At 43.1% G+C, this 27,245-nt stretch overlaps 4 protein-coding genes across 7 annotated transcripts in view; 1 reads left to right on the top strand and 3 right to left on the bottom strand.

Annotated features, from left to right (window-relative positions):
- The window catches only part of arhgef28a (Rho guanine nucleotide exchange factor (GEF) 28a), a 111,688-nt gene extending 100,646 nt beyond the window's left edge, over positions 1-11,042 (top strand). For 2 of the 4 annotated variants that reach the window (XM_084047593.1, XM_084047592.1), the window contains one exon: positions 6,797-8,379. In XM_084047593.1, the coding sequence (XP_083903719.1) occupies positions 6,797-6,993 (197 nt within the window). In that variant the 3' untranslated portion in view covers positions 6,994-8,379. Of the gene's footprint in view, positions 1-6,796; positions 8,380-8,604; positions 8,644-11,017 lie in introns of those variants that run through there. The other 2 variants (XR_014600033.1, XR_014600034.1) reach the window with 2 other exon arrangements.
- A 5,187-nt stretch (positions 11,043-16,229) lies between these two features.
- On the bottom strand, positions 16,230-17,855 carry LOC311037784 (glycerol kinase-like; the record flags this gene model as incomplete). The annotated part of the gene is made up of 1 exon (XM_084047074.1): positions 16,230-17,855. The coding sequence occupies one exon, from the start codon at positions 17,853-17,855 to the stop codon at positions 16,230-16,232; it is 1,626 nt and encodes a 541-aa protein (XP_083903200.1).
- A 2,664-nt stretch (positions 17,856-20,519) lies between these two features.
- Positions 20,520-22,100, bottom strand: LOC311037783 (glycerol kinase-like; the record flags this gene model as incomplete). Its single annotated transcript, XM_084047073.1, has 1 exon — positions 20,520-22,100. One exon carries the CDS (start codon positions 22,098-22,100, stop codon positions 20,520-20,522), a length of 1,581 nt encoding a protein of 526 aa, XP_083903199.1.
- A 2,657-nt stretch (positions 22,101-24,757) lies between these two features.
- On the bottom strand, positions 24,758-26,362 carry LOC311037782 (glycerol kinase-like; the record flags this gene model as incomplete). Its single annotated transcript, XM_084047072.1, has 1 exon — positions 24,758-26,362. The coding sequence occupies one exon, from the start codon at positions 26,360-26,362 to the stop codon at positions 24,758-24,760; it is 1,605 nt and encodes a 534-aa protein (XP_083903198.1).
- Positions 26,363-27,245: the final 883 nt, after the last annotated feature.

Below are 27,245 nucleotides of genomic sequence, written 5' to 3'. Positions count from 1 at the left end.
ACATGGTATTTGTTACACACGCACACACACAAACAAACAAACACACACACACACACACGCACACATCATTATAAGCAAAATTGTACAGATATTTGCTCAGTGTGAGTGTGAGCTCGTACTGTAACATCGGCTATTTCCGCCATCCGTCGCGTGACGGAGTATTAGCCAAAGGGCTTTAAGTGGTTAATCAGTGTCCAGTGACATCCCAACAGCTCCACACAGGCCCCATGCACACCAAAGAACAGACAATCAATGGGCCTCCCCATCTATTGACCCGGTGGGGGGTGTGGGTGGGTGGTGGGGGGGGTTTGACACCAGTGTGTGAATCACCGCTCACAGGTTGATGGCCGCCTGATTGGAACGATCGATCGGGGAAAATCTTTACAAAACTCATTACAGAACCACTTGTCATCACAGCCGTAAAAAAGGAGGAAAGTGGAATCGGAGACGCAACAACGTACGATATGAATGTTTTATTGCATCTTTCTTGTATAGCAGTTGGTTATCAAACTTTTTCATGTCAAGGACCCCCTAAAATTATTTGTATGTATTTGGTCATGGACCCCCATCTCAAAATGGTCCCTGGAAATCCTTTCCAGGGACCACCGCCAGAAGCAAAGATTTGAGTTAAAACGGTTGGCTTAAAAAAAGAAAGAACATATATATATATATATATAATCAAAGATTTGCGCAAAATTGTCACCATTTTTCAAAAATAGCAGATCTACAAGCTCATAGTGCGGCACTCGGTGCCGCACTATGAGCTTGTATATCTGCTATTTTTGAATAGCCAAAGTACACAATAATGGTTAATGTGGTTAAAATGATATTAACATATTTAGCTGGGTACCCCCTAGGTACCCTGCCAAGGACCCCCTGGGGGTCCCCGGACCCCACTTTGAGAACCAATGTTGTATACTGTAGTGTCTGCATTGCAGGTTTCCATACATAATCATACTCACACTTATGCTAGAGATGTTGCATGACTGAACATTTATGAATAATTTTCTGATCATTCTACTGCAGTGGTTTTAACGTTTTCATTTAAAGGACCCCCGAATGAATACGTATTTTGGCTGTGGACCCCTCGTCCGAAAATGTTTTGTGCCTGGGACCCCCCCATACAAGAAAATAGTTTAGAAAAATAGCAGATATACAAGCTCAAAACGTGTCGCATCACAACGCATTGTGAGCTTGTAGATCGGCCATTTTAAATGGCAAAAAAAAAGGGAAATTCTTTTTCATAGAATAGATGTGGGGGTCCAGGGACCCTCAGGATTCCTTGAGGGGGATTCCAAATAGACTCTTACACTGTCTGCAACTCTGAGAGTGTACAGCTGGAACCAAATGGACCCGGTTCCATTTGTACACTCTCAGAGTTACGTGGGTTCCTCCTTGAAAACAAAAAGGTTTGAGAACCGCTGGAATAGGATCGTTCAAATCAAAGGGTATCACACATAAATAAGCTCTTCTTCAGATAATCCTCCAGAACGTTGATCGGCTCAGCTGATCAATAATCAATCAAAAAATGATTCTATTTGGCCCGGACGGTTGGCGTAGCCGTCTGGGCACCTAGGCTGGTAATCCAGTCTGACAGCGTGTCACGGATTCGACTCCTGATCCCGACGGCCTTTGCTGCATGTCACTCCCCATCTCTCTCTCCATTTCCTGTCAGCCTACTGTAAAGGCATAAAAGCCAAAAAAATACATCTTTAAAGAAAATAACAGCAGCCTGAAAGCCGAGAACGGAAGCTGTCCATCTGTCCGTCATTTCCGTTGACGGAAATATCTTTAAAAATATCTTTAAAATATATTTTTGAAGTTTAATTTCTGCTAGCAGCAAGCTATATATGCAGGGGCGTCACGGCCATTCACTGTGCGTACGACGCGACACCCTCACTCTCACAGATCTGTGATTTCATACCCCCCACTTTTAAAAATATATTTAAAAAAATATATATATACTGTATATATATATATATATATATATATATTTTTTTTTTTATATAATAAATAGGTAAAATCAAGCAAAAATAAGAATTAAATAACCTAACCCTAACTCTAAGACCGAAATAAAGTAACCAAAACACGAAAAAAAACTAACAAAATCCGCCAAAAAAACGCAAAAAAATTGTTTACATTTGACAATTACAAATGTTTTTCACGCCTTTTCAAAAATAGCAGATCTACAAGCTCATAGCGCGGCACTCGGTGCCGCGCTATGAGCTTGTATATCTGCTATTTTTGAATAGCCAAAGTGTAAAATAAGGGGTATAGTCCACAGAAAGTCCATCCCCCCCACCTTCTGAGAGCCTGTGACGTCCCTGTATGTGTAATGCGTCAATATTTAGATTCACTGTAGGACAAATTCATGCGACTGCGACCGTTGCACATTCAACGTTCACTGCATGACGGAAGCATTTGAAGATTGTCCATAGTCTGGTGGTTGCGAGAGACTACAAGGCTTGTAGATCTGCTATTTTCACAGAATAGCGACCTAGGGTTCATGTGGTTATCTCTATGTGGAACATGCAGGCTGCTGTGTTGTTTCCCAGCGATAAAGGCAACACAATCTCTCTCTCTGTGTTGTATTGATCGGCTTATTAACCTTTCTTGCTTATTGACCACATGAGAGCCCTCGGTGAAACCCCAGTCACTTGTTAAACAGACTGAGGGTCTATCCTTTGCCCCTATGCGTTAAAATCCTCAATGTTCATTTAACTCTGAGAGGTGTACTAATGTAACAACCTCTGTAATAAAAAAAAGGATAAATTAATACTGTAGATTTTACTGTGTATATGTATATAAGAAGGTGCATTCTGCCTACAAAAGGTTTTTTCTTTTCTTCTTGGTCTCAGGAGGATCAACAATGCCACTTTTCCTTTTTAATTTGAATCCTGAAAAGTAACAGTTTTATTCTGTGCACCGTTTCTGATACATATCAGAGATACAGGATGCCAGACATGAAAACCACAGATGGTCACAGTTTATTTTATATATAAGTTATATTTTCTATGATGCACTATAGGTTCTTAGTGAGACTGATGAGGATGATGCATTTATTTATACTTACAGTACATAAAATGTTACCTATTACATTATGGGTAAATGTAACAGAACACCTGTGTAACCACGTACTGCAACATTAAGCATATCTTCTACTTCGCTCTATGACGGTGGTGTCGCTTAAAAATAGCAAACAAAGCTGGTCTATAAGCTCAATGCGTCACATCGTGATGCATTGTGAGCTTGTAGGTATGCATTTTCTTGCCAGTTTTCAAACTTGTTTTCTTTCATTTATTTTAGCCATTTTAGTTTTTAGGGTAGGGTAGGTGATTTAGTTTTTGTTAAATTAAGTGTTAAATAGCTATATTGTGATAGTAATAGTTGCTATATAGAGTGTTTGTTCAGTAATATGGGTCTCCCCGTCTCTCCAGCTTTTTGGTAAACATAAAATGCATTTCTAAGTCAGAATAACAATTTCATCCAATCAGGAGAGAGAACCCATACAGGATAAACAAGTAAAATTGGAAGTGATGATGACAACAACAATTAGAACTGGAGCAATGAAGCTGATAAATGGGTTCTTGCTCCTGATTGGATGAAATTTGCAACCTACCTGAAAATGTATTTTCTGTCCATTAAAGAGCTGGAGAGACGGGAGGAGAGAGAGAGAGAGACCCCTGTTACTGAACAAACACTCTATATTACCATCAGAATAATATAGAGATTTAACCTTTTAACAAAATACGTTTTGTTTTGATAAAAAAATATATCACTTTACCCTACCTTTTAATAATATAATGACAGGTCCAAAGTAGGGCCCCCCCCCAGGGTGAAAGTGGTTAAAGTGTCAATTTCTGTCAAAGGGAGTAACAAGTGAGACTTTGTCCCCTGGTGATTCCCCCCCCTGTCTCATCTGTCAGAGCCCCTCCCCTCTCCTCCCCGGTGCCTATAGCATCGTTAGTTAACGAGGCTACTCTCCCAACAAAGAGCTGCTGTCTAATTAATCAAAGACAAGACACATTCCTACAGGAGCACAATGAAGGCCATTTATAGTCCCATGACATACATTATATACCAGCAGCCACACCACGGTGCACCTGCGTCTAAGGTTAGAGAACGCACGCGCACGCACGCACGCACGCACGCGCGCGCACGCGCACACGCACGCACGCACGCATGCACACACGCAGTGGTGGAAAGTAACCGAGTATGTTTACCCAAGTACTGTATTTAACCCATTAAAGGTAGGGTAAGTGATATTTTTTGGTTAAAACAAAAAGTATTTTGTTAAATCACTATATTCTGATAGTAATCATTGCTATAGAGTGTTTTTTCAGTAACAGGAGTCTCCCCGTCTCTCCAGCTCTTTAATAAACAGAAAATACATTTTCCGGTAGGTGTCAAAATCTCAGCCAATCAGGAGAAAGTACCCATTTTTAAGCTTAATTTTTATAGTGTTCCAGATACAATTTTGCCTGCTCATTTCTTAGTGTCATCACTTCCAATTTCACTTGTTTAATCTATATCCTGATTGAGTTTTTTATCCTAATTGGATAAAATTGGAAATGAAACTGAAACAAAAATGCATTTTCTGTTTTATAAAGAGCTGGAGAGACAAGGAGACTCCTTTTACTGAACAAACACTCTATAGAAATGAGTACTATCAGAATATAGAGCTATTTAACACTTATTTTAACCAAAGAAAATCACTTACCCTACCTTTAAGACCTGAGGCTGATTCAAAAAGTGTCTTCTAAATATAGCGCTATATATTGTATATCTGCTATTTTTGAATAGCCAAAGTATAGAATAATGGTTAAAGTGGTTAAAATGACACTGATGCTTTCTCGGTTTTAATGGGTTAAGTACAATTATGAGGTACTTTTACTTTACTGGAGTATTTTTCAGTACTTTATACTTCTACTTCACTACATCACAGAGGCACGCAAACAGAGCGCACGTGCACACACACACACACACACACACACACACACACACACACACACACACACACACACACACACACACACACACACACACACACACACACACACACACACACACACACTCACACTGTCTCTTCTTTCCACGGGTCACGTCTGAGTGAGCAGGTGTCATGGTATCCTGTTGCCTGGTTGGTTTATACCTGGTTGCGCACCGTGTCGCGCACCGAAAATAGCAGATCTCCAAGCTCGCAACGCGTGGCAGCAGCACGACACATTGTGAGAGCTTGTAGATCTGCTATTATTCCGCGTGCAACTAAGTTTTTGAGGAAGATGGAAAAATAAACATTAAAACATTGTGTTTTGGTCTTACAAATTATACTAATTAAGGCTCTGTTCCATTTAGCGTAGCACAGTGGTTCTCAAACTTTTACATTTCAAGGACCCCCATAACTCTTGAGAGTGTACAAATGGAACCAGTGGTGTGTTCTACTGTTATACGCTGTATACGCCGTATACCAGTGGTTCTCAAACGTTTTCATGTCAAGGACCCCCAAATTCACACTTATTAGCCCGCGGACCCCCATTTGAAATGATATCAGGGACCCCCATAAGAGAAGATTTTTTACGGCTCCAGCAGTGATTCTCAACCATTTTAATTTCAAGGACCCCCAGTTTAACATGCATTATGCTACGGACCCCCATTTAATGGCATTTATATCTCTGGGACCCCAATTTATATTGTAAAATCAATGTTAATTTAACTCTGAGAGTGTACAAATACGGGTCCATTTGGTTCCATTTGTACACTCTCAGAGTTACAGACCCATAAGAGTCCATTTGGTTCCTATCCATCATTTAGCTGGGGACCCCCTGGAACCCCCTCAAGTACCCCTGGGGGTCCCCGGACCCCACTTTGAGAACCAATGCCGTATACAGTCCAGATTTTTTTGGGGAAAAGCGTATACAGTCTAATAACCATTTAATCCATTGAAAACGTGAGAGCGTATACCCACGACCACGCGCATCGTATCGTATCGTGTACCCATCGAAAAAACCTAGAACACACCACTGAATGGAACCAAATGCACCCGTACACAACCCGTAAGTGGCCATTTGGAACACCTTCACGGAACCACGAGGGTACCTGGACCACACTTTGAGACCCACTGGTGTAGCAGAGTGTTTCCAGTGAACCAACATGCACAATATCAGCACTCTTGACTCTGTTTGACCAGAATGGAACAGAGCCTTCATTAGTGTAACGGGTAAGACCTGTGAAGGAAGTAAGGAAGAGGCCCAATTTCTTGAAGGTCCGTACACACCGGGGAGCGTGTATTAACCCATTCAATCCGGGAACGCATCTGCGTCATCTGTGTCATTTTAGATTTCTTTGGCTATTCAGAAATAGCAGATATACAAGCTCATAGCGCAGCACCGAGTGCCGCGCTATGAGCTTGTAGATCTGCTATTCTTGAAAAATCTAAAAATGTGTGCAAATCTTTGAATATATGCATTTTTAAAGCAACATTTTTAACTCAAATCTTTGCTTCTGGGGGGGTCCCTTGAACACAATATTTTACAAATGTTCGCTTTAAAAAATATGTATTCAAAGATTTGCACAAATTTTGCACGATTTTTCAACAACAGCAGATTCGCTATTCAAAAATAGCAGATCTACAAGCTCACAGCGCGTGACTTTGTGCTGCGCTGTGAGTAATCTTTTTAGGGGGGTCCCTGCCACAAAACATGTTCAGATGGGGGGGGGGGGGGGTCCTTGGAACATGAAACCTTTTTTACAGTACGGTAACAATATGAGTCTACTTGTGATTTTGTCGCCGTCACAGATCCGGACATCCACAGCGCCATGACGCGGGCCTCATCGTCGCCGGCGGCGACAGCAGCAGCAGCTGACCAAAACCCCGGGCCCCCCCACCCCCACCACCACCACCGAGACCCCCGACTGGACCTCTCTGTGCTGGTGTCCATGGAAACAGAGTTTGGGGAGGAGGAGAGCCAGGAGGAGAACATCGTGTTCCTCTAAAGGTGGAAAAGAGACAATGGGAAAGGTAGCTGCCTGCTGCCTCTTCACTGCTTCGTTGAGTCTGATTTATGATAGCCGATCTACAAGCTCAGAGTATAGCGTGTTGGCGAACGCGCTCTGAGCTTGTTGATTGGATAATTTCCCGGCATGTGACAATGTGGTATGATGGAGCATAGATTAGCCAGTGGTGGAAAAAGTACTCCATTTTTTTTTTACTTCAGTAAAAGTATCAATACTGTAATGTAGGAATACTACATTAGTAAAAGTCCGTAATTCAAAATGTAGTTAAGTAAATTTCAAAAGTAAAAGTACAAAAGTATTGGTATCAAAATGTACTTAAGGTACCAAAAGTAGAAAGTACGCATTATGCAGATTGCAGAATGTCCCATTTCACAAGTTTTCAACTGTAATGCAATGTATTAAACGCTCACAATGCGTCGCATGGCAACACATTGTGAGCTTGTAGATCGGCTATTTACAAAGCGCCAAAATGTACACAGGGCTGAAGTGGGTAATGTATGTTTTGTAGTAACAATCAAAATCTACAAAGTAACTAGTAACTAAAGAGTTAAAATAATTGGAGTTTAGTAAAAGTATAATATTTGCCTCTGAGATGTAGTGGAGTAGAAGTAAATTGAAATAATCCAGTAAAGTAAAAAGAATACCTCAAAATTGTACTTAAGTACAGTACTTGAGTAAATGTACTTGGTTACTTTACACCACTGTAGATTACAGGAGCACTTTCGCCCATTTCTAAACCTATCTTCATATAATTGGTCCTTCAATTGTATGGAGATAAGAGGGGTTGAAAATGGGCGAAGTGCTCCTTTAAGCATAAATTAAAGCATTAGTCACTGTCCTTCGAGGGCAACGGTTTGTACTAGAAAATGAATGCGATTGAGACTGCCAGGCTTCCATGGCAACATAATACGTCATAAACTTGAACACCTTTGCAGCTCATGCAGAGGAGCACGCACACAGCCCTCTTTTTGTTTACATCCATAACAATAATAATCAGAACATCATTTTTAACGGCCAGCCACAGTTACCGACCAGGACATAATAACACTGATCTCCCTTCAAAATGCTTTAGTACATTCTGAGAAAATAGGCGAACATCCGGCAAAAAAATTGCAGATTGGTTATTTTCTGCCAACACTGGTGTAGACGGGGACAAGAGGAGGGGACCGAGAATAGACCCCTGTGGGACCCCGGTCGAGGAAGTATATTGTATAGGGCAGGGGTCTTCAACGTTTTCAGGCCAAGGACCCCCTGGCTGAGAGAGAGATGAAGCAGGGACCCCCTACTCTATATTGTATAAAAATTGTGTTTCAGATTTAACTTTTTTTTGTTTACTTGGTCTGCTCTTTTTTCCCTCTCCACCAAACACCTCTTTGCCAAAAAATAGCCGATCTACAAGCTCACAACGCCTCGCAGCGCGAGGCGTTGTGAGCTTGTAGATCGGCTATTTTTGGCTAAGTTCTCCTCAGAAAAGGGATGCTAGGGTTCAAGTGGTTAATGTAAAAAATAAAATCACATCACACAAAGATTTGGCGGACCCCCTGTAGTAACTCTGAGGACCCCCTAGGGGTCCCGGACCCCCTGTTGAAGACCCCTGGTATAGGGTTTAAGTTGTTAATAACAAGCTAGCTACTACAGTAGCTATCGTTGCAAGATTAAATGTTTAAATTCATTTCGAATTCAAAAAACAGCGGATCGACAAGCTCAAAAGCGTTTCGAGCTTGCAGATCTGCTATTGTTGATGCTTTTGTGTGACGCTGTAGTATGATAGGGCATTCATTTATGAAAAATGAAAACACAAAAAGTTAAATATATGGAGATACAAGGTTTCTGCACGACAGCAATGAAATAGTGGACAAAATACTCAACCCCAGTACTTATAATACAACCCCAGTACTTGAGTCAAAGTATAGATACTCCTGGTAAGATATTATTCAAACTAGTGAAAGTTGCTCTCTAAATTTTGTACTTGTGTTAAAGTACTGGAGTACTTGCTTAAAAAAAACGTAAGTACTCAATAGTAGAGTATATGCTTTTTAAAATGCTTGAGTATTAAAAAAAAATCATTACATTGCTGTATTGATTTTTTTTTTTAGGTTATTTGAAAAATAAAATGTCAATGATAGTGAAACAAAGTGTACAAGTACGGGTCCATTTTGTTATTTGTACACTCTCTCGGAGTCACAAATGGATAAATGAACACTGAACACTGGATGCGATGATTGAATTCTGTCTGCCTGTAAAACATTTGTTTTCATTCAGTTTTTAGGTTATTTCCATTTAATTTCATTACATTTTTGGCTGTTATTTGTGCATATCGTCGCTGTTGGGCAGAAACCTCTATATTCTAACTTTTTGTGTTTTCTCGTAAATGAATGAGCTACTTGATCATACTACAGTGTCACACAAAAGTATACAAAAGTAGCCGAGCTTGTAGATCTGCTACTTTTGCCACATTTAAATTTGAATCCAGAAATGTAACAGTTTTGGACATACTGTATGAGGTTTCCACCCCCCAACAGAGACGATATAGTTTAGGTGGTCTGTCAGACCATTCTTTTCCACAACAGCGTTCCCACAACCTACTGTACTGTCGCCTCACAGCTAGAAGGTTCTGGGTTCGATTCCCGCAGGGGACGCTGTGGGCGCTGGGGGGCGTGTTCTCTCCTCCGCGTCATCAGCGCCCATACCCTAGGTGGGGTTGGCGAAAGGGCCTTTGAAAGGCCCTTTCGCCAACCCCACCTAGGGTATGGGCACTGATGACGCGGAGGAGAGAACACGCCCCCAGCGCCTTTCTGTGTGGAGTTTGCATGTTCTCCCCGTGTCTCCTAGGGTAGGTACCCTCACAAAAACATGCAGTAATCCTGGTCCCTATACTGCCTCCCCCTGACCAGCCAGGGCGCCTGATGGAGGGGAAAGGAACTGGTTGGAATAACGTGTTCCTTCCATGCGCTACGTCCAATAAGGGAAACTCTCCCCTGTCAGGTGATAAGAAGGTGAGTTGGCTCTCATGCATTGAAGGAGGCATGAGCTCGGCCCTGGCCTCCCTAGGTTGGCAGAGGGAAGTTAGTGCCCAGGATTACATAGACAATTGGCACTGGGTGTAAAAAAATGGGGTTACAAAATCGTGGGATAAAAAAACAAAACAAACTACTGTACTGTACATGGGGGATTTATCGTGGAGAATTGATCATATAAATCAAACCAAAATTAAATCATAATTTGCTGTTTTCATGTCAAATGTTTGATGTGTTGTAGGATTGATGCAATAGTTTTTATCGTCACTGTTTTGTACCCATGACGTTCAGTCAGCTGACATTATTCATGCAAGTACTCTATACTGCTATAACTATAATGCTAATGATTAATTAAGTATTGCACTTATATTAAAGGGTTGTACATAATATGTTTTTTGTAAAAAAATATATATATATAAAAGTTGATTGTTAAAAATGTTAAAGCTCTATATTCTGATGAGTGTTTGTTCAGTAACAGGTGTCTAACTGTCTAACCAGCTCTTTAGTAAACAGAACATTATATTTTTAGTGTCGGAATCCTGATTTATAGAGGGAGAACCACACAGAGATGCAGCTGTAGTGTTCCAGTTCCAATGTTGTCCGCTCATTTCTCTGTGTCATCACTTCCCATTTCACTTTTTCGTTTATCCTGTAATCCTGTGTGAGTTCTCACTACCCCAGTTATCCCAACTTGAACATTTATTTTCTGTTTCCTAAAGAGCTGCCTTTATTGGGTTAATTCAGTGGTTCTCAAAGTAATTTATTTTGATTTGTTTTTACCCCTTTTTTCTCCCCAATTTAGTCGTTATGCCAATGAATTCCTCCCCACACACATTTCTGTGTGTGTTGTCACTGCTGTTGTATCCTACTGACTCGCCCAACACTGCCTGCTGACCAGTGGTGAAAGAAGTATACTCAAATTTTTACTTGAGTAAAAGTACAAAAGTATTGGCATAAAAATATACTTAAGAGTACCAAAAGTAAAGGTACTCATTATGCAGAATGTCCCATTTCCCATTTAGTTTCCAAATGTCCTTTTGAAAATAGCAGATCTACAAGCTCACAACACGCGTTGTGAGCTTGTAGATCAGCTATTTGCAAATAGCCAAAGTATATAGGGTTGAAGTGGTTAATGTATGTTTTGTAATAATAATCTAAATCTAAGTAAGAGTAAAAGTACAATATTTGCCTCTGAGATGTAGCGGAGTAGAAGTGAAAGTAGAAATAGTGGAAATATTTGATTATAATATTTACTATAACGGTACAAATACATCAAAATGTTACTTAAGTTCAGTACTTGAGTAAATGTACCTAGTTACTTTCCACCACTGCTAACAGCCAGGTGGTGCCACCCATAGCCCGTAGGACTACATGCAGTGACATCACCCTCCCTGCTCGGCTTCCCTCCCGCGAGCGGGGGCCACTTGTGTTCCTAGATCAGTGGTTCTCAAACTTTTTCGTGCCAAGGACCCCCAAATTGACACTTATTAGCCCGCGGACCCCATTTGAAAAGATAAGCCAGGGACCCCCATAAGAGAAGATTTTTACGGCTCTCTAGCAGTGATTCTCAACCATTTTAATTTCAAGGACCCCCAGTTTGACATGCATTAGGGCTACGGACCCCCATTTAATGGCATTTATATCTCTGGGACCCCAATTTATATTGTAAAATCAATGTTAATTTAACTCTGAGAGTGTACAAATTTGTACACATTTGTACATTTGTGTACATTTGTACACTCTCAGAGTTACAGACCCATAAGGGTCCATTTGGTTCCTGCTATCCATCATTTAGCTGGGGACCCCCTGGAACCCCCTCAAGTACCCCTGGGGGTCCCCGGACCCCACTTTGAGAACCAATGTCCTAGATGGTTCCAAAACTCGGTGGTTATTATTATTACTTTGAGAACCACTGTGAATAATTAGTATCTCTCTTGAGCAGTTTCATTTCTTTCTTATAAAGATGTTCTCATGCCAATGATTTGAAACCCTGATTTATGCTTTGTTAAAGAAAAGCAGATCTGCAAGTTCACAAGGCGCCAGCGAGACACGTTGTGAGCTTGTGGATCTGCTATTTTCGGTGCACAACGTGCTGTGCATTCAAGTGTAAATCAGACATTGTCTCTTAAAAGATGAATGATACTTCACTTTGGTTTCAGTTCAATCGTCGTGTTATTTTGTTATACATTCTAGCAGCTGATGTACAGTAGGAGCTCTGTTGTTGTTCAGGAATGATACTGATGTCAATATGGTGATTGTAGACCGATTTTTGTATATTTCAGTAGCTTTATTTATTGCAAATGTATATATTTTTAAACATTTTACAGTGCTTTTGGATGGGTTTTGCCTTAATTAGAACAGATGCATGTTTTTGCTGTGTATTTGTGTGTGATGTGGTGTTATTATAATACAGTATATAAAGAGTAAAGACTTATAAAGACAGTGTTCGGTATCTGTGTGTTTCTTCCCTTGCTGTGCTGAGCTATGGTGGGCTGGTCAATGCAATACAATAATATCTACAAAAAGATATTAATGCAGCAGTCGTAACAAATACAGTATGAGTGATGGTTCTCAAACTTGTTTAATTTCAATTATATATATATATATATATATATATATATATATATATATATATATATATATATATATATATATATATATATATATATATATATATATATATATATATATATATATATATATATATATATATATATATATATATATATATATTCCAAAAATAGCAAAGCTCAGAATGTCTGATTCCATATTAATTACTTTATATTCCATTGAATTATAATCTCATGCGTCACGTGCGGTTTGTCCAATCAGATTATAGCCGGCTGTTTGTGGCGGGCACTTTCAAACGACGTGACGCTCGAGCGGTCAGTGAGCGCCGAAAATAGCAGAACTACAAGCCCACAACGCGGGTATCCGCGCGGCACTGTGGACTTGTACATCTGCGGTTTTTGGCTCGCGCGTGCGACGAGGTGTAAACCTGGCTTCAGTCATGTTGTTTGGTGCAGACTGCAGATGGACACGTTTCTTACAAAATGAAAGGAAAAACAAACTAAAACAATGGAAGAAGAAGAGTTACATTTTATCTAAAATAATTTATATATATATTAATATTTTCTTCAAAAAACACTGGATGGAAGAGAAGAAAACGTCGACGTTGCGCGAGCTACACGTTAGTTAGCTTGTAGATGAGTCATTTTCGGCGAGCAAACACCGTCATACAAGTTATGACTCATAGATTAATTATGAGTTATGATTAATTGGCCTGTATATTAATTAAGTGGATATATTATATCCGAGTCATTGAGCTGCTTCAGACATGTGAAACAGCTGAACTTTTGGACACTTTGGACAACAAGAAGACGATAAAGCCAAAAGGTAACTGGTAGCTACGTTTACTTTTCTATGCTGTAATGCTGGTTTATTGGATATAATTATTGACATAAATTAGAAAGATGAACGCAGGTGTTACCAATGGTAGCCTAGTACTAATTAACAAGCAGCACCCAGCTGGATTCTGTTTTGACAGAATGGAATGCAAATAGCTATGTAGGCTACACCTGTTTACATTAGCACAGGGGGTCTCAAACTTTTTACATTTCATCTACCCCAGAACTCTGTCTCTGACCTAAATGTAGCCTATATAATTGGTTCTCAAAGTGGGGTCCGGGGACCCCCAGGGGTACTTGAGGGGGTTCCAGGGTCCCCAGCTAAATGATGGATAGGAACCAAATGGACCCTTATGGGTCTGTAACTTTGAGAGTGTACAAATGGAACCAAATGGACCCGTCGGGTCCATTTGGTTCCATTTGTACACTCTCAGAGTTAAATTGACATTTTACAATATAAATTGTGGTCCAAGAGATAGAAATGCCATTAAATGGGGGTCTGTAGCCCTAATGCATGTCAAACTGGGGGTCCTTGTAATTAAAATGGTTGAGAATCACTGCTACAGCCGTAAAAATCTTCTCTTATGGGGGTCCCTGCCTGGCATATCTTTTGAAATGGGGGTCCGCGGGCTAAGTGGGGGGGGGGGTTCCAGCCTCCAAGGGGTCTCCAGCCAAAGTAATTAACTCAGCATCACAATCATTTTACCACTTTATCCATCTATATGTTGGCTTTTCAAAAAATAGCAGATCTACAACCTCACAGAGTGCCTTAACTTCGTGCCTATATAAAATATTAATAACAATTTTTATTTATTTTTTACATAAATCTTCTCTTCTGGGGGTCCATGGCCAAATATATATCAATTTTAATTTGTGGTCCACATGAAAAGTTTTGAGAACCACTGCTGTAAGGGTCCATTTGGAACCCCCTCATGGAACACTGAGGGTCCATGGACCCCCACTTTGAGAACCACTCTTCTATAGGCTACTTGCCCCCCCCCCCCCCCACTACTTATTGTAGCTATATGAAATTGTGTTGCAGATTCAACTTGTTCAGATGGCTTCATAGACTTGTTTGACGGCACTATCATCAGTGTTGTCAGGCATTTAACCACTTAACCCTTAATTCTTTGTAAATTTGACCTTCGGCTCTGTACTTGTTCTGCTCTTTTTTCCCTCTACACCAAACCTCTTCAACGAAAATAGCAGATCTACAAGCTCACAGCGCGTGGCACTGCAATGAGCTTGTAGATCTGCTTTTTTTGGCAACATGTTCCCAAGAATAGGGATGCTAGGTGGTTAATGTATTTTTTTATATGCCCCCCCCCTGTCGTAACTCGGAAGACCCCCTAGGGGTCCCGGACCCCTTGTTGATTAACTTATTGACACTTATTGACCTGAAACGCATACTGTGACATTTTAAGGTGTCTTTGGGCTATTCAAAAATAGCAGAAATAAAAGCTAATATATCTGCTATTTTCACTACTTATTAAAACTATAAATCCATTTATTTATGGGATTTATTTTTTATGACATTCTGTTGAAACAAAAAACACAACATAAAAATGGTGTCAGAGACCCACAAATGAGTCCCATGCTCTTTAGGAAACACATGGCATAAACCATAACTATTGGGCTATATATTTTTTCAGATCTACATAATATTTCACCAGGGTATATGGTGTTTCTGTTAACAAAGTAAAAAAAATAGATCTATATAGATAGATACTTTATTGATCCTGAAGGAAATTGTATAAACTTAAAACCAAAGCCAACTTTCCTGCAATGTATTGAATGCTGACCAGGTCCAGGATATAAAAGCCAAGTAGACTAGAGCAATGCTGAAGATGCTTCTCACAGGAATTGTCAAAATGAACCATAGTAATCTGTTGTGATGCGCTGTGAGCTTGTCTGTTTTTGGAATTAAAAAAGAAAACGTTTCGAAGATGCCAGGATTAATGTAGTTTACATTTTAAATAAAAAAAAAGAATTGTATTTGTGAAATGATCAAACATCATGTTATAAATATCAAACATATCAGACAGTCTACATTACTATCAGACAGTACACATCCCCACCGACCATATAGCAAATGAGCGATATCAAAAGCAGAGGCGTGGCTTTATCCCCCAGCAAATCCAACCCTGATTATTTCCTTTCACATCTAGTCTGCTGATGGAGACAACCATGATCATTACATTACATTACAGTCATTTAGCAGACGCTTTTATCCAAAGCGACTTACAATAAGTGCATTCAACATAGGTAGGCAAGGAAACCACTAATCACCTGAAGTAGTAAGTGCATTTTCTCCTCTAAAACAAGCAACTAAGAGTAAACCTAGCGCTAAGGTAAAAGTGCAATATATCACCTACTTTCTTAAACAGATGAGGCAAATAGGAAAATCGAATGAACAAGAGCTAAAACAAATAAGTGTATAGAATAAACAAGATCCAATAAGACAAGGCTCGTACAACTAATTGACAACAAGTAGGCTAGGAAGGGTAGTCTTCCATGGTAGACAAAGAATGTCTGCCATGCCACATTAACCAGGTTTTCATCAGGATTTTAGACCTGATTGCTCAGGCCAGATCCAGGCTGATTAATGATTGATAAACTTCATATTTTTCAGTACCAAAGGTTTTCATCCGGAATGCGTGTTTTGGAAGACAGCATACTGTAACTGTACTGTTTACATATATGTGTAACAGAAAAATTTAAACATGCAGTACCTCAGCCCTGAACAGAGGGCTAGTCCTCTTGCAGAGCCACCGCCCAAGCCTACAGTAGGTTAGTTATGTTTGATGTATTTTGCGGTAATTAGCAACACGCTGACCAGGGCACCACAAAACAGAGTTTTTTTTAAGTAGCAGCTCTCCCTCGACTCTGTCATATCCCAGCCCATGGCTTTCTCAACTGCTTTCTTCCATCGCCCGTACTTAATCTCAGTCTCTTCAGGTTTGATCTGTGGCTCAAACCTCTCCGAGGCGACCACACCCAGGTCCTTGGGGTCGAGACTCACCACGTCGATGCCTTCGGCGGCCCCTGCCACCATGGCTGCTCCGAGAGCAGTGGTCTCAGGCATGGCCGACTTCATGACAGGGATGCCGAGGATGTCCGCCTGCATCTGCATCAGCAGCCTGTTGGAAGTCATTCCTCCGTCCACTCGCAGCTGGGTCAGAGGGATCCCGCTGTCCTGGTTCATGGCATCCAGAATCTCTCTTGTCTGGAAGCAAACAGCCTCCAGTGCGGCATAGGCTATGTGACTTCTGTTTGTGAACTGTGTTAAACCGCACATAATCCCTCTTGCAGTGGGGTCCCAGTAGGGGGCATATAAACCGGAGAACGCCGGAACAAAATAACAGTCGCTGGACGTTCCTGCCGATGCAGCCAAATTCTCCACCTCACTAGAGGACTGAATGATGCCCAGGTTGTCTCGCAGCCAGCGGATTCCAGCTCCTCCAATGGCCACTGAGCCCTCCAGCGCATAGCAGGGAGGTTTGTCTGGACCAAGCTTGTACGCCACAGTGGTCAAGAGACCATGGCTGGAACTAACAGGCTTGGATCCAGTGTTTAGAAGCAGAAAGCAGCCAGTGCCGTATGTGTTTTTGGCCTGTCCGTCCTGAAGGCACATCTGTCCAACAAGTGCTGCTGACTGGTCCCCAAGACAGCCTGAAATAGGTATGCCTGTAAGAGAACCTGTTGATATGTAACCATATATTTCTGAGGAACTCCTCACTTCAGGCAGTATCTCCATTGGAACCTCAAAGTATTTGCAGAGGGATGGATCCCACTTCATAGTGTGAATGTTGAAGAGCATGGTTCTGCTGGCGTTTGACACATCAGTGCAGTGGACCCCATTGAATTTTCCTCCCGTTAGGCTCCAGATGAGCCAGGAGTCGATGGTACCAAACATGGCACGCCCGGACCGGACCGCCTGCTGAACGTCATCCACATTGTCCAATAACCAGCGGAGCTTCAATGCGCTGAAATACGTGCTGATGGGAAGACCCGTCTTTGGCTTGATGTGGTTCATGTTCTTACCAGGGGCTTTGTTGATCATCCGCTCCACTGTCGACTGGGTCCGCAAGTCCATCCACACAATAGCGTTGTAGAGAGGCTCTCCTGTCTCTTTGTCCCAAACCACTGTGGTCTCTCTTTGGTTAGAGACTCCAATAGCTTTGATGCTGTCGATTTCAATTTCAAGCTCGGCAAGGTTCTCACATGTTCTCTCTATACACTCGTACACAGAGTGGAGAATTTCCTTGGGGTCCTCCTCCACCCAGCCTACTTTTGGGAAACTCTGTTTGATCTCCACTTGATGATAGCTGATGACCTTTGCAGTTTTGGAGTTGAACACCATGAATCGAGTGGAACTGGTTCCCTGGTCGATGGCAGCAACAAGCGGACCAGACATGGCCGATGCGGTCGTGAACCAATGCATGGGTGATTGATCTATGGTGGCAGTGGGTCCTGTAATACAGAGTCGATCAACCTTTCCTTTTTCTAAGGTATTTCTCTATAGTCTCTCTGTGATGGCTCTCTGTGATGGCTCTCTGTTTTGTGTCTGTCTCTTACTGTTTGTCTCTGTCCCTGTCTGTTATTATATCATCACACCCATACATCATAGACACGTCACACCACCACACCAAGTCAAGCAAGGTCTATGAACAGCCTATCAACAATGAATATATCTACACTGTAGATATATTGATATTTCCATTATGTTATCAATGGGTGAGTTTTGATGTTTTTAGATTGTGCCTCTGAAAGGGGCTAGGCTCTTTAAGGGGGTCTGTCTGTCTGTCTGGAACTAATATTGCACATGCTGGAATGATCAATGCCACATTGTCACTAGTCTATCATATCCCACCCATTTGTATTCATGTTCTATACTTTTGGAAATGTATTTTTTTCATTAATGGAAGTCATACCATGTAACAATAAAGACCACATTGAACCTTGGTCAGGGGAGATTATATGAGCTTCAGGCAGTACTAGTTGTCAACCAGTAGGTGTCCTCTCCTAGTAGGGAGACCACCTCCAACCACTGCAGATGTGTTACTGCGCTAACTGACTCCATCATACAGATTTATTGAAATAATGTTTTATTCATTAATACAAGTTCCAAATTTAACTGCAGTGTGATATTGATGTTGACACGGCTGACTGGATGATGGCTGTGCACTGCAGGCTGCCATTGCAGATCAAGTTGAAAGAGAGTAATGTGATATGGCACATGGCTTAAAATACCCGTAAGATGCAAGTTTAAGACTATCATTGGGGCCATATGGAATTTGTATTACCGCAATAAAAGGGCTGGTTCCCCCCAAAAGGAAAAAAAAAACTGCTGCATGGGGCTGCAGCCCCCCATAGCGGTGGGTGTCTGAATTGTAATTTAGATGCCCAAGTAAGGCAATAAAATCAAATAAAATACTCAGGAGATGCACAGTGGAGATTCAATGAAGCCCTGGATTTTGTTGGAACTCAGCTAAAACGAAGATTTGAGCAAGAGAGGGGTCGCAGCCGCTGCACTGAGCGAAGCCACTCTCATTGCTGCTGCTAACCTCGTGTCTATTTACTGTGTTGCACTCTTATCCGGTTTAGAGCCCGCTTACTGTATCAGGTAATTTCCACACACACGCACGCGCGCGCGCGCGCACACACACACACACACACACACACACACACACACACACACACACACACACACACACACACACACACACACACACACACACACACACACACACACACACACACACACACACACACACACATGCGTATGTACACGAAGCGTTGCTGGATCCGTTCTAGACCGGATATAACAAACTGCAAATCCGGCGACCTCGGCATGGTCGGACCCACAAATCCGCCGACCTTGGAACGGTCTAATTCTTGCCTAACTAGTTCCTAACTTAATATAAGGGGCTGTAGCATGTTCTCACCAACTTAAAGCCTCACTATGTGACATTTCTTTGCCAGACCCAGAGGGTCGGCCTACATGAGGCTTTGTCCCTATTTCGTCCATACATGGGCATAAATGTCGGTCCATCTTTTGTCCCCCTTTCGTCCATACATGGGCATAGAAGGGACCTTGCATGACGTGACTTCGCATGACACGTCATGCGAAGTCCGGCCATTCAGATTTCAACCACTAGGGGTCTGGCAGTACCAGGTCTCCTGGTTCCCTTGTTTATGAATACATTTGTATTTTGTCCAATCTGTATGGTAGAGTATGTTAATACAATATAACTTATACAATTGGGGTGGTTGTATTTTGTCTCCCTGCTCTTCTATTGAGACATTTAGATTGTGTCAAAGGTCATGTCTCACCTAGACACAGGATCTGACACAAATTTGGACCTGATGGTCAAGATTAAATGTATCCCCTGAGCAAGCAGGCAGGCTCTATTAGCTCAATGGCAATAAATAACAGCACTTGCGGCAGAAAACCGGGTTCACTTCCGGGGTAGAAGAGGAAAGTTACACAGTGCTGCTTTAATATAAGGGGTTGTAGTCTGTTCTGTCTGTGGGCGTTTGTACCGAGCGTTCCACGATAAAAAAAAGAAGAGGGTTCGATTAGGTTGCTGTGGCCCAACGTCTAGAGTTCGACACCTACAATACGTGCTACCGCCGATGTGCCTGATAGGCCCATGTATGGAGATCTGTGTCTCTCTCAGTCCTTGTCCCTTTAATGGACATATATGGAGATCTCTGCATTTGCTAGTCCATATAGGGAGATCCCTGATGTCATCAGTACTGTATATGCCCAATTGCCCATATATGGGCATGCTGATATAACTATTCATAGGGGTGGGCAATATGGGAAAATATCATAACTTTTTCTTAGGCAGAATCACTATCCACGATCGTATCACAATACATTTCTCTGTTTTTTAGGATTATTATGATTTTATTATGATTATTAATAAAATATATGATGATTCATTATATGTATGTATCATAGACAGACTCAAGCAAAGCAATACTCTTAGACCATGACCCCAACCGGATACAACAGTGTCAATCGGGATGGTGGTCCCTAGTTCACACTCCCTAGTTTAAAACCTCTGATGATCTATGACGTGTCTATGACGTTTGAGTCCTTCTTTGAGCAAGGTTTCGGTACTGTTGTATCCCAACCCATGGCTTTCTCGACTGCCAGCTTCCATCGCACGTACTTAATCTCAGTCTCTTCAGGTTTGATTTGTGGCTCAAACCTCTCCGAGGCGACCACACCCAGGTCCTTGGGGTTGAGACTCACCACGCCGATGCCTTCGGCGGCCCCTGCCACCATGGCTGCTCCGAGAGCAGTGGTCTCAGGCATGGCCGACTTCACGACAGGGATGCCGAGGATGTCCGCCTGCATCTGCATTAGCAGCCTGTTGGAAGTCATTCCTCCGTCCACTTGCAGCTGGGTCAGAGGGATCCCGCTGTCCTGGTTCATGGCATCCAGAATCTCTCGTGTCTGGAAGCAAACAGCCTCCAGTGCGGCATAGGCTATGTGACTTCTGTTTGTGAACTGTGTTAAACCGCACATAATCCCTCTTGCAGTGGGGTCCCAGTAGGGGGCATATAAACCGGAGAACGCCGGAACAAAATAGCAGTCGCTGGACGTTCCTGTCGACGCAGCCAAATTCTCCACCTCACTAGAGGACTGAATGATGCCCAGGTTGTCTCGCAGCCAACGGATTAACGCTCCTCCAATGGCCACTGAGCCCTCCAGCGCATAGCAGGGAGGTGTGTCTGGACCAAGCTTGTACGCCACAGTGGTCAAGAGACCATGGTTGGAACTCACAGGCTTAGACCCAGTGTTTAGAAGCAGAAAGCAGCCAGTGCCGTATGTGTTTTTGGCCTGTCCGTCCTGAAGGCACATCTGTCCAACAAGTGCTGCTGACTGGTCCCCAAGACAGCCTGAAATAGGTATGCCTGTAAGAGAACCTGTTGATATGTAACCATATATTTCTGAGGAACTCCTCACTTCAGGCAGTATCTCCATTGGAACCTCAAAGTATTTGCAGAGGGATGGATCCCACTTCATTGTGTGAATGTTGAAGAGCATGGTTCTGCTGGCGTTTGACACATCAGTGCAGTGGACCCCATTGAATTTTCCTCCCGTTAGGCTCCAGATGAGCCAGGAGTCGATGGTACCAAACATGGCACGCCCGGACCGGACCGCCTGCTGAACGTCATCCACATTGTCCAATAACCAGCGGAGCTTCAATGCGCTGAAATACGTGCTGATGGGAAGACCCGTCTTTGGCTTGATGTGGTTCATGTTCTGACCAGGGGCTTTGTTGATCATCCGCTCCACTGTCGACTGGGTCCGCAAGTCCATCCACACAATAGCGTTGTAGAGAGGCTCTCCTGTCTCTTTGTCCCAAACCACTGTGGTCTCTCTTTGGTTAGAGACTCCAATAGCTTTGATGCTGTCGATTTCAATTTCAAGCTCGGCAAGGTTCTCACATGTTCTCTCTATACACTCGTACACAGAGTGGAGAATTTCCTTGGGGTCCTCCTCCACCCAGCCTACTTTTGGGAAACTCTGTTTGATCTCCACTTGATGATAGCTGATGACCTTTGCAGTTTTGGAGTTGAACACCATGAATCGAGTGGAACTGGTTCCCTGGTCGATGGCAGCAACAAGCGGACCAGACATGGCCGATGCGGTCGTGAACCAATGCATGGGTGATTGATCTATGGTGGCAGTGGGTCCTGTAATACAGAGTCGATCAACCTTTCCTTTTTCTAAGGTATTTCTCTATAGTCTCTCTGTGATGGCTCTCTGTTTTGTGTCTGTCTCTTACTGTTTGTCTCTGTCCCTGTCTGTTATTATATCATCACACCCATACATCATAGACACGTCACACCACCACACCAAGTCAAGCAAGGTCTATGAACAGCCTATCAACAATGAATATATCTACACTGTAGATATATTGATATTTCCATTATGTTATCAATGGGTGAGTTTTGATGTTTTTAGATTGTGCCTCTGAAAGGGGCTAGGCCCTTTAAGGGGTTCTGTCTGTCTGTCTGGAACTAATATTGCACATGCTGGAATGATCAATGCCACATTGTCACTAGTCTATCATATCCCACCCATTTGTATTCATGTTCTATACTTTTGGAAATGTATTTTTTTCATTAATGGAAGTCATACCATGTAACAATAAAGACCACATTGAACCTTGGTCAGGGGAGATTATATGAGCTTCAGGCAGTACTAGTTGTCAACCAGTAGGTGTCCTCTCCTAGTAGGGAGACCACCTCCAACCACTGCAGATGTGTTACTGTGCTAACTGACTCCATCATACAGATTTATTGAAATAATGTTTTATTCATTAATACAAGTTCCAAATTTAACTGCAGTGTGATATTGATGTTGACACGGCTGACTGGATGATGGCTGTGCACTGCAGGCTGCCATTGCAGATCAAGTTGAAAGAGAGTAATGTGATATGGCACATGGCTTAAAATACCCGTAAGATGCAAGTTTAAGACTATCATTGGGGCCATATGGAATTTGTATTACCGCAATAAAAGGGCTGGTTCCCCCCAAAAGGAAAAAAAAAACTGCTGCATGGGGCTGCAGCCCCCCATAGCGGTGGGTGTCTGAATTGTAATTTAGATGCCCAAGTAAGGCAATAAAATCGAATAAAATACTCAGGAGATGCACAGTGGAGATTCAATGAAGCCCTGGATTTTGTTGGAACTCAGCTAAAACGAAGATTTGAGCAAGAGAGGGGTCGCAGCCGCTGCACTGAGCGAAGCTACTCTCATTGCTGCTGCTAACCTCGTGTCTATTTACTGTGTTGCACTCTTATCCGGTTTAGAGCCCGCTTACTGTATATCAGGTAATTTCCACACACGCGCGCGCACACACACACACACACACACACACACACACACACACACACACACACACACACACACACACACACACACACACACACACACACACACACACACACACACACACACACACACACACACACACACACACACACATGCGTATGTACACGAAGCGTTGCTGGATCCGTTCTAGACCGGATATAACAAACTGCAAATCCGGCGACCTCGGAATGGTCGGACCCACAAATCCGCCGACCTTGGAACGGTCTAATTCTTGCCTAACTAGTTCCTAACTTAATATAAGGGGCTGTAGCATGTTCTCACCAACTTAAAGCCTCACTATGTGACATTTCTTTGCCAGACCCAGAGGCTCGGCCTACATGAGGCTTTGTCCCTATTTCGTCCATACATGGGCATAAATGTCGGTCCATCTTTTGTCCCCCTTTCGTCCATACATGGGCATAGAAGGGACCTTGCATGACGTGACTTCGCATGACACGTCATGCGAAGTCCGGCCATTCAGATTTCAACCACTAGGGGTCTGGCTGGCAGTACCAGGTCTCCTGGTTCCCTTGTTTATATGAATACATTTGTATTTTGTCCAATCTGTATGGTAGAGTATGTTAATACAATATAACTTATACAATTGGGGTGGTTGTATTTTGTCTCCCTGCTCTTCTATTGAGACATTTAGATTGTGTCAAAGGTCATGTCTCACCTAGACACAGGATCTGACACAAATTTGGACCTGATGGTCAAGATTAAATGTATCCCCTGAGCAAGCAGGCAGGCTCTATTAGCTCAATGGCAATAAATAACAGCACTTGCGGCAGAAAACCGGGTTCACTTCCGGGGTAGAAGAGGAAAGTTACACAGTGCTGCTTTAATATAAGGGGTTGTAGTCTGTTCCGTCTGTGGCCGTTTGTACCGAGCGTTCCACGATAAAAAAAAGAAGAGGGTTCGATTAGGTTGCTGTGGCCCAACGTCTAGAGTTCGACACCTACAATACGTGCTACCGCCGATGTGCCTGATAGGCCCATGTATGGAGATCTGTGTATCTGTCAGTCCTTGTCCCTTTAATGGACATATATGGAGATCTCTGTATTTGCTAGTCCATATAGGGAGATCCCTGATGTCATCAGTACTGTATGCCCAATTGCCCATATATGGGCATGCTGATATAACTATTCATAGGGGTGGGCAATATGGGAAAATATCATAACTTTTTCTTAGGCAGAATCACTATCCACGATCGTATCACAATACATTTCTCTGTTTTTTAGGATTATTATGATTTTATTATGATTATTAATAAAATATATGATGATTCATTATATGTATATATCATAGACAGACTCAAGCAAAGCAATACTCTTAGACCATGACCCCAACCGGATACAACAGTGTCAATCGGGATGGTGGTCCCTAGTTCGCACTCCCTAGTTTAAAACCTCTGATGATCTATGACGTGTCTATGACGTTTGAGTCCTTCTTTGAGCAAGGTTTCGGTACTGTTGTATCCCAACCCATGGCTTTCTCGACTGCCAGCTTCCATCGCACGTACTTAATCTCAGTCTCTTCAGGTTTGATTTGTGGCTCAAACCTCTCCGAGGCGACCACACCCAGGTCCTTGGGGTTGAGACTCACCACGCCGATGCCTTCGGCGGCCCCTGCCACCATGGCTGCTCCGAGAGCAGTGGTCTCAGGCATGGACGACTTCACGACAGGGATGCCGAGGATGTCCGCCTGCAGCTGCATTAGCAGCCTGTTGGAAGTCATTCCTCCGTCCACTTGCAGCTGGGTCAGAGGGATCCCGCTGTCCTGGTTCATGGCATCCAGAATCTCTCGTGTCTGGAAGCAAACAGCCTCCAGTGCGGCATAGGCTATGTGACTTCTGTTTGTGAACTGTGTTAAACCACACAAAATCCCTCTTGCAGTGGGGTCCCAGTAGGGGGCATATAAACCGGAGAACGCCGGAACAAAATAGCAGTCGCTGGACGTTCCTGTCGACGCAGCCAAATTCTCCACCTCACTAGAGGACTGAATGATGCCCAGGTTGTCTCGCAGCCAACGGATTAACGCTCCTCCAATGGCCACTGAGCCCTCCAGCGCATAGCAGGGAGGTTTGTCTGGACCAAGCTTGTACGCCACAGTGGTCAAGAGACCATGGTTGGAACTCACAGGCTTAGACCCAGTGTTTAGAAGCAGAAAGCAGCCAGTGCCGTATGTGTTTTTGGCCTGTCCGTCCTGAAGGCACATCTGTCCAACAAGTGCTGCTGACTGGTCCCCAAGACAGCCTGAAATAGGTATGCCTGTAAGAGAACCTGTTGATATGTAACCATATATTTCTGAGGAACTCCTCACTTCAGGCAGTATCTCCATTGGAACCTCAAAGTATTTGCAGAGGGATGGATCCCACTTCATAGTGTGAATGTTGAAGAGCATGGTTCTGCTGGCGTTTGACACATCAGTGCAGTGGACCCCATTGAATTTTCCTCCCGTTAGGCTCCAGATGAGCCAGGAGTCGATGGTACCAAACATGGCACGCCCGGACCGGACCGCCTGCTGAACGTCGTCCACATTGTCCAGTAACCAGCGGAGCTTCAATGCGCTGAAATACGTGCTGATGGGAAGACCCGTCTTTGGCTTGATGTGGTTCATGTTCTGACCAGGGGCTTTGTTGATCATCCGCTCCACTGTCGACTGGGTCCGCAAGTCCATCCACACAATAGCGTTGTAGAGAGGCTCTCCTGTCTCTTTGTCCCAAACCACTGTGGTCTCTCTCTGGTTGGACACTCCAATAGCTTTGATGCTGTCAATGTCTATATCAAGCTCGGCGAGTTTCTCACATGTTTTCTCTATACACTCGTACACCGAGCGGAGAATTTCCTTGGGGTCCTCCTCCACCCAGCCTACTTTTGGGAAACTCTGTTTGATCTCCACTTGATGATAACTGATGGGTTCTGCTGTTTTTGAGTTGAACACCATGAATCGAGTTGAACTAGTTCCTTGGTCGATGGCAGCAACAAGCGGACTCGACATATTGCGACCAGCCGTTGCAGCCATGAGCGATGAGTCCAAATAGTGACACTACCGACTGTACACAGGAACTATATGTGGTCTGTCTCTATGTCTTCTCTCTGGTGTCTATTACTCTGTCTCTCTGTGTCCCTGTCCATTATTATATTTGGCTCATCCATACATCATACACACATCACACGTCACGTCATGCATGGTCTGAGACAGCCTCTCAACAATTATACTGTATTACAGATGCCCTCCGCTCCCTCCTATCCAGCATCAGGGTCTGAGATCTGCTAGCTCCGCTGACACGCATCAGTGTGTATATGTAAGTGGTGCACCTCTTTCCCCCTCCTAACTGCGCCTTGGGCTCCCACAATGCCCAGCCAGCCTCATCCTTCTCTCCATGACCTTGTCCATGACCCGCGGGAGGCCCCCATAGAGCTCTACCTTTCTGATGGGGTCCGCCCATGTGACGTCATCAAGTGCCCTTCGTAGCATTCATGTGTAGACGCCATCCAAGGCCTTTTCCTGCTATACTGTGATCTACTTCATGGGCCCTATCTTGCCGTATTTTACTATTTTGAAAAACATTTCTAAATAGTTCAACTAGCCAATCTACATCGACGCGTTGTGAGCTTGTAGATAAGCTATTTGAACTATTTTAAAATGTTTTTCAAAATGGTAAAAAAGGTTTAGGGATAAGGGGTAAGGCGGCGCAAGATAGGGCCCATCGTCTCACTCTCAGCGCCATACAGCAGTTCTATTTCTACTGTAGCCACGAACAGCTGCCTCTTGAGGTCATCTCCCATCTCTGACTTCCATACTCTCCTCATCCCGTACAAGGTGTTCCATCCAGGCCAGTGTCCTCCGGACCAAGTTATTTGAAGTCCTCGACTACCTTGAGCACAGTCCCGCTGGCAGTAGC

This window comes from Gymnoscopelus microlampas, assembly GCF_963454915.1.
Source record: "Gymnoscopelus microlampas genome assembly, chromosome: 21".
Taxonomy (NCBI): Eukaryota; Metazoa; Chordata; class Actinopteri; order Myctophiformes; family Myctophidae; genus Gymnoscopelus; species Gymnoscopelus microlampas.
Note: the sequence above shows the minus strand (reverse complement) of the source record. Positions and strands in the feature narration are given on the sequence as shown.